The sequence below is a fragment of the Podarcis tiliguerta genome, assembly GCF_965153285.1.
Source record: "Podarcis tiliguerta genome assembly, chromosome: 3".
In the NCBI taxonomy this organism is placed as follows: domain Eukaryota; kingdom Metazoa; phylum Chordata; class Lepidosauria; order Squamata; family Lacertidae; genus Podarcis; species Podarcis tiliguerta.
This window is the reverse complement of record NC_139536.1, coordinates 56,771,345-56,785,265: the sequence shown is the minus strand read 5'-3', so window position 1 is coordinate 56,785,265 and position 13,921 is coordinate 56,771,345. Positions and strand designations below refer to the sequence as shown.

Below are 13,921 nucleotides of genomic sequence, written 5' to 3'. Positions count from 1 at the left end.
GAATTTCACATCAGATAGTTGGAAAAGTCTAGATTTTCCTCAGTGTTGACAAGAAATCTAACCCCGTATTCTGGATGGTATGAACCAATAATCACACTGATGCCTGTTCTCTGGCTCCTTAGTGACATAAGAGCATAGAATCAGCAGCTGTGTTGTTGGACTGAGGTGATCCTTGGACACTCTGTAAATGAAATTATGGTCTTGTGCCATTTTTCAAATTATGCAGACACAGTGAAGAATGGATGAGATCAACAGCCTTGTCTTCAGAACAGATCTCCACTCCCTAATTTTCAGTACATTATATAAATAATGAGAAAGTGAAGTATGAGTTTTAGAAACAATTACAATAAGCTCCACTGAGCAGCTGCGTTCCTCTTATCTTAAAGGACTGCCCTTTAGCTATGGCTGTGCAAGCCTTAGGATCATTCTGCCCATGTTGCAGTACCTAACATGTTGTTGAACTGCCCTTTTCTCAGACAAAATACTTTGACTTTGGATATAGCTTTCAGCTAACTGTTGTTGCTGCTCCTGCTGCTGGGTTGTCAGTTGTTCAAACACCACAATGCCCCCAAATCTGAATTGTCCCCAACCTTTGACTGATGTTGAAAAGATACACTTGTTTGTTCTGGTTGCTTATGTAATTAAATATTTTGGAAACAATAATGTCACTAGGCGGATATCTGATCCTCTGAAAATATACTGTTTATATGCCATCATATCTTAAGATAGTGATCACATTATGTGGCTGGTTTGAAATATCAAAAGGAAAACTCATTTAGTTGGAGTGAGGCATTTTATAGATTCTACAAATCCACTCTATCTAGTAGTCAAATATACAGGTTGGGGTATGTGTTTGGTAATATTTTCCTCTGAAAATCATTAGTAGAAAATATTTGAACATTTATTTATAATAATTTACTGACCATTTCTCTTTTACATTTTAGGCTTTCAATAATGCTTTTTGGCATTTGATAAAACAGACATTGGGGAATGTTCCTCTCAACTATAAATTTGCTTACAGATGTTTCACTTTGGATTTTAAAGACAGTGATGTGTCTGTTGAAGACACAGACTCCTCAGGTATACAGAAAACATGAATAATGTACCAGCAATATTTATTTTTAAATAATCTATTAAGAAGATACCATTACAGAAAAATTCTGCTGAATGTTGAGATGTCCTGCCATTTTTAACACAACAAACCAGACACCAAATTCTTGCGTGGTATTCTCTCATATAACTAATGGAGCCTACAGATTTTTTGAACTTCATACATCAGAGCTAACATGATGCTGCTAACTTTAATTCTGTATCAGCACACCTTTATGCCATTGAACTTGTTTGGTTTTTGTGTGATACTCTTGAAGTTTACCCATCTTTGATCCCAACTTTTGGGGCACTTGAACATTGTTCATTCTCTAGACAGACCATTGTTCCATCTAGCTCAGTATTGCTGACACTGACTGACAGCAGCTTTCCAAGATTTCAGGCAGGTGTCTTTTACATCTGTATGTGGAGATGCCAGAGATCAAACCAGGCAGCTTTTTCATACAAAGTATATGCTCTAGCACTGAGCTACATCCTTTTCCCATTTCTACAGCACTTCAATCATTCAAATGCTCTGCAACACCTACAAAAAAAAATCAGTCTTATATATGTTCTTAAACTTTAATTGGATTTCAGTTTTAATTAGCATTTGACACTAGGAGAACAGCACATCACTTACCTAAGCTTGCAAGACATAAGTCTAGCACTCAATACAAAAATCAATTTGCATTTTATGTTCCCAGACTTAAAGTGTAAATGCATTGCATCTAGTGTGGAGGATGAAACTGTCCGTGCTGTCTGTTTGAGGTCATCCTGGACCCAAACTAAGTACTTTGTTTAGCTAGTGCTTTATCTCCAATAGTTGCCAGGAAGTTACAAGCCACTACTGTGGTTGGTGCCTAAAGGTAAAGGTAAAGGTAAAGGTACCCCTGCCCGTACGGGCCAGCCTTGCCAGACTCTAGGGTTGTGCGCTCATCTCACTCTATAGGCTGGGAGCCAGCGCTGTCCGCAGACACTTCTGGGTCACGTGGCCAGCGTGACAAGCTGCATCTGGCGAGCCAGCGCAGCACACAGAACGTTGTTTACCTTCCCGCTGGTAAGCGGTCCCTATTTATCTCCTTGCACCCGGGGGTGCTTTCGAACTGCTAGGTTGGCAGGCGCTGGGACCGAACGACGGGAGCGCACCCCGCCGCAGGGATTCGAACCGCCGACCATGCGATCGGCAAGTCCTAGGCGCTGAGGTTTTACCCACAGTGCCACCTGCATCCCGGTTGGTGCCTAGCATCTGACAATTAGCAGTCAATTGCCTCTGAAAATTGAGGTTCCATTTTTGGCAATCAGGATTAACCAGGACCAACAGTAGATATGGCACCACCTGAGATGGCAGCAGATGCCACCACCGTTTCTGCTGCTCCCCTCCTCTTCCTCCCCTCCACCAACATTCCCTCCCACTCACGCTCTTCCAACAAAAGACTCGTTTCTTAAAGCAAGACATCTCAGAGATGCTCTGGGCTTCCATTTTTCTCCATTGGCAGCAAATGACTGTTTACATCTTCCTCTTTTTTAAAAGGCAACTTAAGCAGTAATTTTCAGCTGTAGTACAGACACTATCTAGGAGATTTCACTACATTACCTTACTCTGGGGAAATACCCCAGAGCAAGTCATGGAGTACATGCCACCACTCTTGGCAGCAAATAGGGAGCAGGAGGGAGCAGGGGCAGAATGAGGTGGCAGCAGGCAGCAGAAGGGAAAGGCAGTCAGCCAGTTGTGGGCTCTGTGGGGGCGGGTACATAATCTGCCAACCATCCTGATTTGCTGCCTGGCATACCTGGGTTTTTACTGATATATGCAGCACTAAGCTTGCTGACGTAAGGTCTAATAAACATTCATTAGATGAGAAAAGTGTTTCAGATCTATCAAACTGATCTAAATTCATGTAAATGTCCTGCAGTATCCAGTTACCTGAAAACATTTTGCAGGGAAACAGTACAGAACCATATATTTTCATCAGAAATGTTGCATTAGACTGCTTTCTTTGGGTTCCTGGATTGTAATGAACAAGTGGGAACTGCAACCAAATGTTGCAATGATCCCTCTTATGTGTGACTACCTAAGAATCCACACTTGTAGATGTATATAGGATTTCATCATAAAACAATAAAACACTCTATTGTTAGTTTTTGTAGACACAACGTAAGTATTGTAATCTCACAAGCAAGTAACTTTTGTATTAATTTCTTTTTAGAGCTGACAGATGTAAATGTTTCTTCTTGGCAAAGCAAAGATCCCACACCTGAAGAGGAGAAAGTTGCACTTAAACTGCAGGCTGCCTGGAAAGGGTCTTATGTGCGGCTACTAATGAATGGCAGAAAACCAGGTCAGGATTCTTCTGAGGGAAGTGACAGTTGCTTCCTGACACAGCCCCTACGGGACGGAGCAGGGCGGCGCCTTCCTCCTTTGCAGGCAGCCATTTGCTTTGACTTCAACCAGCCACGGAGGATGATGGGATAGCCCACCATAACTCTAAATTTAAGTTAGCTAATGGAGGCCTACATGCAGGGCGGGTTGGGGCTTCAGAAACAGACTGAAGGAACCAAGGCGTCACTCCGGTCCGCCACTGAAGTATATAAGTGGGCTGCTCATGTGGTAGATAAAGGTTGACTCTTTAGTCTACTCCCAGCGGGGTGAGATGGTGCATCACCCCGCCTTTTTTATCAGGTGTGATATATCTGGGTATTCCTGTAAAGGGATCTGGATGGAAGATTTTGTACAGAAGCCCAAATGAGTGGAAAAGACATAGAACTTCCAAATGGCTGCCAAACACAATTTCCTGACTTTCGGATTGAGGGGCCAAGGCCCAATCTTGACACCTAGAATCTTGAATTATTCACAGAATGCCATAGGAGTCACCACAGTGCTCGTATAATGCAGTTGGTCATTATATCATAAAAGCTTTTTATTTGTACAAAACATGGCATTGTTGGCTACAGATGTCCTCAGATGATGTCTTGCAGAAGTGTTGGTAAGATAGTCTTTTCAGCTAGACGTGCTTTCATTCTGCTTACTCTTAGAGCTTTATATTTTACCTTATTTCTTTATGCCAGTGTTTAGGAATGATAACTATGTTGAATATTTACTAATAGCCAAATTTGTTGTTATTTGTCTTTTTATTTTTCAGGTACTAAGGAGAATACTAAAGTCAAAGACACACTTCAAAAGTTGTGGGCTCTAATAGAGCCAAATTTTGAACAATGTTCTTTGACACTTTTGAGGTAATACGAAGTATGGTTTCTGCAGGGTCACGTATATAAATCCCATGTTTTGCCTCACAACACCTCCCCCGCCCCCTTTATTTTCTCTCATAAAAACTGACCTGACCCTGAGGAAGTGCTATAGGGAAAGTACTGAAGCCCAGTTTTGGGCATCCCTATATTTAGTTTTTCAGATGTAAAAGTGAAATTTAAAGAACACCCTGCTTAACCATTGAATCAATTTTTATTCTGCTTTATATTCAGGATAAAAAAAAATCTATGAATTTTACATCAATTTGCTACTGAAGAATTAAATATAATGTATCTGTCAGGGGTCCTTTACCTTTACCTTTATGTGCAAATTGGCAAATGGGGCAACATCTCTTCTGTTTATTGATCCACATTCACATCTGTATTAAGGATACCAGATTGTTGTCCCAGATAAATGACTGAGCCCTGCATGAATAGATCTACAAGTCATGGGCTATAGTCTGACTGAGTAGAGATGGTTGTCTTCAAATTGTGTTAGTTGTTAAGGTGGAAGCCAAGTTTCTTAATTTTTTTTTATCATTAGAAAAGGATTATATATTTATAATTTTATTTATTACATTTCTATTCTACCCATCATCCCAAAGATCACAGACTGGATTACAATAGAAAAGCACAAAAATACATAACATAGTAACAAGCAAAAACAAGCCCCCCCCCCCCCCCAGTTTATAATGGTGTAGATTTGCCAGGCGCCTCCCTGGGGGGAGCATTCCACAAGTGTGGAGTTTACCACAGAAAAGGCCCATTCCTGTGTTGCCACCCTCCAGACCTCTCATGGAGGGGGCACACAAAGAAGGGCCTCAGATGATGATTGCAAGGACTGGGTTGGTTCATATGAGGAAAGGAAACGTACTTTGGTCCTGAGCCATTTAAGGCTTTATAGATTTTGCACCGCTCAGTAAGAACAGACTTGCGACTTGAATCCACAAGAGGTTTCTTCTTGCTCACAGATTGAGACACTGCCTCTCCAATGTACACATCTGTTCTGTGTTGACAGCTCAGCTTCAGCCAGCAATAAGGTCTGAAACAGGGTACTGCAGAGGCAGACCCGCTGGATCCAAAGTTCCTTTGTTTTCCTGATAGGCCCCAGAACTGGATCCCTAAACTATGCCAGCCTGGAGGTAGCACAGTTATTACACTGATACAGAGAAAGTAGTTTTTAAAAGAATGTATAGAATATATTTCTTGTGTCCAGTGATAAAGCTACATGATCATATCTTAATTTCCCTTTGAACTTCTGCTACTCCTCAGGGCCACATTAGATGTGATGTGAAAGATTCAGAAATACAACTCCTGACATCTTATTCTTCTCCAGAAACAACCACAGAGAGGGGGTAGGGCTAGATTTGGGTCACACTGCTAATCTAAATCCTCCCTCTGGGAACTGCTATTCGTTTCAGACAGTAAAATACATAGAAACAGTATGAGTTTCACTCTCCACAGCACACTTTCCTTTCACAGCTAATAGCAGCTGGTGTATGTGTGAATTAGATTGGCCGTGATCCATAGTGGGGGTGCCACAGCTGGTTTTAGCAGGAAAAAAAGATGTTGAAAGATACATTTGAGCATCTCCCATGCTATTTCTAGTTTGGCCAGCTCTTAAAATATAAAAAGGTAAAGGGCCCCTGACAGTTAAGTCCAGTTGCAAACGACTCTGGGTTGCGGCGCTCATCTTGCTTTACTGGCCGAGGGAGCTGACATTTGTCCGCAGACAGTTTTTCCAGGTCATGTGGCCAGCATGAACTATAGGTCTGGCTAATTAAGCATAAAGGAGAAGGAACAAGGGAGGTCTGGCTTTAAGAGCAAAAAAGGTGTGTAGTGGGGCTTTAAACCTGAGCTTATTGCGGTTTTTGCTCCAGCTGCTTTCACCTCCCAATTATATTCAAGCTGACAGAGAAGTGAAATCCCAGTTAAACAGAGGTAATCCTCAGATTGGGGTATAGTTCAGCACCCTTCATCCCCATATTCCTTTTGCCCTTTAAATCAGACTCCTACTGTTTATTCTGGTGTGGGGAAGCCATTGGCCTTGCTTGCTGGGGCTGATGGGAGTTTTAGTTTAGCAGCATCTGGAAGGCTTGATCCCTCGTTTGTGAGATTGAGTAGACCCACACTTAAAGTGTTTGATATGCTTCTGCCACAAGTAATTTGTTGTTTGTTGGGGAAGGCATTTATTTCATAATACAGTAGCCACTGCTTAATCTTTGGGATGCTATTATATCTTATGTATGTATAGAGTGGAGGCAGCTTGAAGCTCAGTACTGTTGGTTATGATCTCAACTGATTATTTTATATTCTTCTTGTTGTGTTTCACAGAGATATGTTCAAAAGTAAATGTAAGTCACTTGAAAAATACCGTTGTGCTGAAGATGAGTGGACTAAGACATCTTTTGCTGATTATACTGTAACATATGCGGACCAGCCAGCAAATTTTTGGTTTGTGGTCTTCAGGTGAGGTTTGTTATTGATGAGTCACATACAGACCATCTATATCATATTATAGTTTAACTGCTAATTCTGTTTGTGTGACTGAAAGCCAAGTGACCACATGTTGAAACATTCTTGTACTTGTTCATAAAGGTCATGCTTGAGGAATTCAGTCTTCGTTAATTTTGATATGAAATTATCTGATAACCATCTCTAGAACTGACATGTGGATCAGAACTTTGATATTCACTATATTGCAACCCTTCTTTGAATGTTGTGCAGTTCTAGGCAGTTTAAGCATGTCAAAATCTGCCCGTAAATAGGCATTTTAAACGTATTTTTTAAAAATTAGATTCATGGTGGAAGTGACATGGAAATACAGTGGTACCTGTTTACGAATGATTCGGTTTACGAACTTCGCAAAACCAGAAGCAATGTCCTAGTTTGCGACAGGAGGCCTCATTAGGGAAAGCGCACCTTGGTTTAAGAACAGTTTCGGTTTAGGAATGGATTAAGTTCGTAAACTGAGGTACCACTGTATGGGTAAAACCTGCAAAAATGGCATGAATTGGAGATAGACAGATCCCCTTATCCTTACTTTACACTTTTCTCCCTTTTATTATAGAGAGGTGTTTTATGTTCCAGAAGATATTATCATAGCAGCAAAATTTTATTCTTCCATACCTACATGCGCATTGCATGTCGTAGACAATGATACATTGGAAGAAATGCCTCGGATCTTTCTCAGGGTTGCACCCCATCTTTATACAAAGAATAAGGTGATAAATACAAACATCTTCATAGTAATTACAGTACTACTACCTTACTAACAAAATGATACAAAGGACCTGTTACTACACACTGATATAAATAACAATTATTTTCCCCGGGTACTGTGAATGCAACAACACAACCTGTAATTCTTCATAATGTACAAGTCTTGAATATTGTAGGGCCATTTTGGGGTATACAGTATTGCATCAGCAGCAGCTATAATATTTACTCTTTACTTACCATTACTTATTGTATCATATTACTTGTGTTAATAGCTAACAAAATTAACTTTAATTTCAGAGAGGATATACTTTTATGGCTGAAGTTCAAACTGGTGAGTCACCAGTGTTGGCTGGGAAATGGAGGCTTCGACTCATAGGTTCCTACAGTCCCCTTCCAGTTCTTTCTCGTGAGACTATAAACAATGTATATTCCATTAAAGAAGTTAAGGACTATTATGTACCAAATGCTAAGAATATTATATTCAGGTAAAATTGAGGAAACAGCAAAGGTATTTGCATATGTACCCTATTTGAGTGTCCATATGTTACTTTGAGCATATTACTTACTGAAGCATTAATGAGTAGTAATCATAGAATCATAAGATTTTAGAGTTGGAAGGGACTGTGAGTGTCATTCTAGTCCAACGCATGATTATTTTTGTCAAATGTGGGGCTTAAACCCACAAGATTAAGTCTTATGTATGCTCTGGCTAACTGAGCTGTCCCAGTAATGCTTTTGTATCTTTCCCCAAATACACCTCGTTGGGCATTCTAAAATGCTGGGTCAAATCCTGGTCTTTCTGAAAGTCAGACATGAAAGTTGTTTTTCTATCTCACATTCATCTCAAAACATTTGCATGATCTAGGAAATAAGGTTTATATTCTAAAAACATGAAGGAGTAAACCACACTGAACTCAGTAGTGACTCACTTCTGTGCAAACATGTATGTGATTGTTCCTAAGGTACTCAGGGCTTTGCACAGGCCTCTTTTTTATCATTTGTCTAATGTTTGTTCAGAAAGTTTATTGTAGTCAATCTTGGCATTTTAACTGCAGTTTCATTTTGATAACTCGTTTCCATAGCAACAAATGGACTGTTCTAAACATATGTCTTAACTTCCATCTCAGAGCTTGCTGAGCTGGGGCTAGGCTGCCTTCTTGAATAACATTATTTTAAGGATTGAGATCTTAGACTTGCTGAAAATAATAAAACCTGCCTCAGTTAACTATATATCTTTACTCCCCCTTCTCCTTCAGGTATACAGTAAAAGTAACAACACCACTTATGGCTACTGTGCAAGTACAGACCTCCAAGCCAGATGTAATCATTAAAGTGCAAGTTCTGGACTCTGAGGAAGAAATGGTGCACTCTGTTGGGAAGGGTCATGCTGTTGTTCCTGCGTTTTATTTCATATCTAATGAGCGGCCTCTAAGTAGCATGTGTAAGTATGGTAAACTGAATTGCTACGATTATTGTGGACAAAGAGACTGCCAATACATTTGCATGTGCACCTGCCTTAATAACTGTGTTAATAATTTGTAGCATGCGCTAAGACCTCATTTAAGGATTACTGACTTTGCTTTGTCATGCTTGCTGCTGAGTGACCAGGCTTGCATATTTTGAATCGGTTTCTGGCATATGGACCATCAGAGCATGCAGAATGGGTATACCATTCCTTGTCAAGTGAATCAAATTCTGTTTCCCCTTAAATTACCCTACAGTGGTAAGTTAGGTGTTCCAAGAGAGCCATATCTCATATGTTGCTACACCACATCTATTCGGGCATTGTCTCTAGAGATTTCCACTAGGGTGCTATTAGGAGTCTCACAGCAGCTAATAGCAGGAATAGCAAAGTGATACTTCCTCATTCTGACAGTTAAGCTTTACTTAGAACTAACAAGCTTCCAATCAAGCAATTATTTTGCCAAGACTAATCGACATTTATAAGCTCCTTATAAACAGTTCTGAGCTGTTTTTCTGGATTAATTATTATTCAGACGTGCATTATTCAAAAGAGTAAAGAGCAAAGAGACCAAATTCCATTTTAAAATATGAATTATTCAACTTAAAGGAGTGTGTGTGTGTGTGTGTGTGTGTGACCACCAATTTCCATATGGGCCTGCCTGTTCACTGAAATATTATCTGGGACGTTCTGCTATTATAAATTTAGTGGGTGAAAAACAGTTTGGGCCTTTTTGGTGGTGGTACCTAATTATTACATGCTGTCTTTGAAGAGACTTGGCTCTCTCAGTTAGGTGTCAGGTGAAGACTTCTTATTTTTTCATTGCAATTATATAGGTATTTTATCTAATTTTTATACTGTTTGATATCAGCATTTTGGAAGTTGTGGTTATCTGTATTTTAGTATTATATTATTTATTTTACTATGTTTTAAAATTCCCTGGGAAGGTTTATGAAGGTTGGGATGTAAATCCTTAGAAAGAGTCAGTAGATAAGTAGGTAAAGCAGGAGAAGGAGAGAATTACAGAAGTAGATATAAAATTGAAATTAGTAAGACAAATGACTAAATGCTAAAATACTCTTTAAAATGTTATTGCCTCTTCCAGCAACATCAAGTAAAGGTGGAGTTGCCCAAAGCACTCCCAAAAAGGAACCTGAAGTAGTTGCAGTCTCTAAGAAAAAAGGTACTGTGGCAGCTCAGAAGAATGTCAAGTCTGCAGCCAAGATGTCACAGGAAGGCCCAACTTCAACAGAAGAAGAAATTATTGTTACCCCTGTTCTTGATGAAAATTTATTTCAGCAGGTGAGAGATCTTAAATATATTTGTGGAGGAATTTTGAGAATAATTCCTACTACATTGCTTCTTAGTGTAATAAACACTAAGACTAAAGTTCCTGTGGAAGGTTGAACAAAGCAGTTCCCCAGGAGTGAACTCTTAGGTATCGTGTTTCCTAAGGGGAGCGTTATCTAAAACAAGAAGATGAAAACAAGGTTCAGGTAATTCAAGATTCCTGCTAAATGTGGGTTTGGAATTAGATGAAAAGGAAGAACAGAACGCTTTGTGCAAAACAGAACAAGGCACCACCAGCAGTTGGGTTATCTTGCCAAGTCGCCACTCTAGCTTGTTAAAATGGTACTTTTGTTCTTCCCAGGGCTACTGAATGGCCAAATGGAGGCACATACTTGTGGTGGCTGTATTCAGGTGTAACACAATACACAAAGTGCAACAAGCTGAATAATAATAACTGCAAACATTTTATTGGTTATTTCCTAATGTAAAGGTCTAGCCCAGTATGTGCAACATATACAGTTCATATGTACGGTATATAACCTATGAGACTAATTACAATATTAATACATTTCTTCTTTACTTATCTTATTGTTTCTCCTTATAAGTCCCTGTATAACACAATCCTTAGGCTTTCTTATTGTTTGTTCCTGTAAGTTTCTGTATAACACAATCCTTAGGTGGAAATAGAAAAGTCCTCAAGGTAACGAGAACACAGCTGATGTAGACTGCTGGCACTAGCTGGCTGGTGCAGCTGCAAACTGCTAACTTGGGCAGAACAAGGTTTCCGGATATCTCCCTTGTTTCACCCCGAAGGGCTTCCTCAGCTGCTATTAAATCTATACAATATAAATAAACACATGGTAATACAGTGGTACCTCGGGTTACATACGCTTCAGGTTACATACGCTTCAGGTTACAGACTCCACTAACCCAGAAATATTGCTTCAGGTTAAGAATTTTGCTTCAGGATGTGAACAGAAGTTGTGCTCCGGCGGCGCGGCAGCAGCAGGAGGCCCCATTAGCTAAAGTGGTGCTTCAGGTTAAGAACAGTTTCGGGTTAAGTACGGACCTCCGGAACAAATTAAGTACTTAACCCGAGGTACCACTGTACAATATTTGGTATCCAAGCTTCATGTTCATATTATAATGTATTGATGCTTATGTTTGTAATAAGCTGCAGATTGTTTGGAGACCTCTGTGTAACAAGCGACTAACAACTCAAATATATAAGTAATATGTGCAAGTTTACCTGTAACAGAGAGGGCAGCTTTTGTATGTCATGGTGTGCTTCCTCTCTTGTGCTGGCCCATGCCTTTGCTGGGCACAGTCACCTGCAGAGCGAACCTGTAGGAAACAAGGAGTTAAGGGGCAAGCTCAAGTTGTCAAAGAGGCAGCCCAGTAATGCCTTGGGGTGTGCTCTGCCTTTCCTTGCAGGCAGCAATAGGGCACTGAATCCGCTCTTTCTCTTCTGCTCCTCCAAACCAAGCCCCCTTGTCTGGGCCATATAGTTGGGCAAACCCCATCATGGTATTTTTTGCCTCTTTTACCCAGAATCCCATTCCATTTCTGCATTAATTTGTGCATTTCTAAAAATTATTCAAAAAGTCATTTCAATATACATATTTAAGTGCATATTTTGATACTAAACAGCCTAGAACTGAATCTTAGCATTCAGAGAAGTGAAAGAACTGGTGGCTAGTTAAGTTTCAACCTGCATTTCAGTCTGAGAGGTTTAGATCAGGTTGTTTTGTACAGGAATTCAACACATTCAGATTCTTCAGGCACCTTTTTTGACCCTTCTTCCCTTCCCTACAGAAATCCAAGATCGCAGTCAAGGGGGTGATGGCTAAAAGCAAGGTTTTTAAAAATTTTAAAATAAGAAGCTGTGATTATTTCTGAAAAAAGTAATTTACTGCATTTGGCTTTTACAGCCTCACAAGTATATTATACAAGCCTCAGTGTTGCATAATAGTTGGCCACTTACTGAGAACCAATTGGTATTTGTTCAGGCACTGAGAGAACTGGAAAAAAATGAAATCAAAGGTGAGTGAGTGACTTTGCTACATGCTTATTTTTTTATTGAAATGCGTCATACCAAACACCAATTTCTTTTATTTCAGTTAGCTAATTATGTAACTTACATTTAACAGAATTGTATGAGAACTTACAAATAGCTAATTATTTCTCATAAATGCCTTTAATACCACCCTGAGAACGTTTTTACTGAAGGTAGCACAAAACTTTATTAAATAGAGAGAGAGTGGTCAAACCAGAAAAAATCAATTATATTCAAGTCCATTAAAACTATGGTGCTTAAGTTTCAGGGCAATCCTATGCATTTTTACTCTGAAATATGTGCCATGAATTTCAATGGGACATTCTTCCTAGTAGGTGGTTTTAGGAATTCAAGAAGTCTGGAGTACAAATTTCTCTGGGAGTAGCTTTTTTCTTCTTTAGTATGCTAGTGTACCTTATTACCTCTCTTACACCAAGACATTAGAAACAGTGTACTGAAATGAACAAATATGAACATACAGTTGAAGATGAACTATTGCTCTGATACTACAAGAATGATGTCACAATTTATTTATTAGGTCTTATTTTTCCAGCTTCTACTTTGGAGTGCCATTTGATTTGAATTATGCCCCCAAATGATAACTTTTTTACCATCCTTTATAATGATTGAAATAATTATGCATGTCAAAGGATATGAAACTGGGTTTTTTTAGGTGATGATGGTTCTATGCAGGGCTGAGTGCGGCCAGCCCTATTTCCCTTGCGGCTGAAGCTATTGAAAGAAGCTGTTGCCTGTGCTTTTTATTTATTTATTTTTTTAATTTTCTGTGTACAATGGACTGTGTGTTCCACCTGGGTCTGTGTGGGATCAGCTGGCCGGCCCACCTTCCTTGTGACTGACTGTTCTTAAGACCACTCACTGTTATCCAACTAACTGTTCTTAAGTTCTAAGTTGTTGTTGTTGTTTAGTCGTTTAGTCGTGTCCGACTCTTCGTGACCCCATGGACCAGAGCACACCAGGCACTCCTGTCTTCCACTGCCTCCCGCAGTTTGGTCAAACTCATGCTGGTAGCTTCGAGAACACTGTCCAACTATCTCGTCCTCTGTCGTCCCCTTCTCCTTGTGCCCTCCATCTTTCCCAACGTCAGGGTCTTTTCCAGGGAGTCTTCTCTTCTCATGAGGTGGCCAAAGTATTGGAGCCTCAGCTTCAGGATCTGTCCTCCCAGTGAGCACTCAGGGCTGATTTCCTTAAGAATGGATAGGTTTGATCTTCTTGCAGTCCATGGGACTCTCAAGAGTCTCCTTCAGCACCATAATTCAAAAGCATCAATTCTTTGGCGATCAGCCTTGTTTATGGTCCAGCTCTCACTTCTATACATCACTACTGGGGAAACCATAGCTTTAACTATACGGACCTTTGTTGGCAAGGTGATGTCTCTGCTTTTTAAGATGCTGTCTAGGTTTGTCCTTGCTTTTCTCCCAAGAAGATCTATGTTACTTTTTGTTTATTTAAAATACCTCCTGAAAGTCTATCATTATATTAACTTGGAAAAGTAGTAGTAGTGTTTTGAGTGTGAAAGCATCCATTTTCAGAAAGAGGCT

The 13,921-nt window shown here is 39.9% G+C and overlaps 1 protein-coding gene across 4 annotated transcripts in view; it reads left to right on the top strand.

Annotated features, from left to right (window-relative positions):
• ADGB (androglobin) overlaps window positions 1–13,921 on the top strand; it is a gene marked incomplete at its 5' end in the record, with an annotated part of 71,349 nt that overhangs the window by 41,046 nt on the left and 16,382 nt on the right. For all 4 annotated transcript variants that reach the window (XM_083434742.1, XM_083434741.1, XM_083434743.1 and 1 more), the window contains 9 exons: window positions 945–1,080; window positions 3,294–3,425; window positions 4,227–4,320; window positions 6,664–6,798; window positions 7,400–7,553; window positions 7,849–8,036; window positions 8,808–8,992; window positions 10,119–10,315; window positions 12,235–12,346. In XM_083434742.1, coding sequence (XP_083290868.1) covers window positions 945–1,080; window positions 3,294–3,425; window positions 4,227–4,320; window positions 6,664–6,798; window positions 7,400–7,553; window positions 7,849–8,036; window positions 8,808–8,992; window positions 10,119–10,315; window positions 12,235–12,346 — 1,333 coding nt within the window. The remainder of the gene's footprint in view (window positions 1–944; window positions 1,081–3,293; window positions 3,426–4,226; window positions 4,321–6,663; window positions 6,799–7,399; window positions 7,554–7,848; window positions 8,037–8,807; window positions 8,993–10,118; window positions 10,316–12,234; window positions 12,347–13,921) is intronic.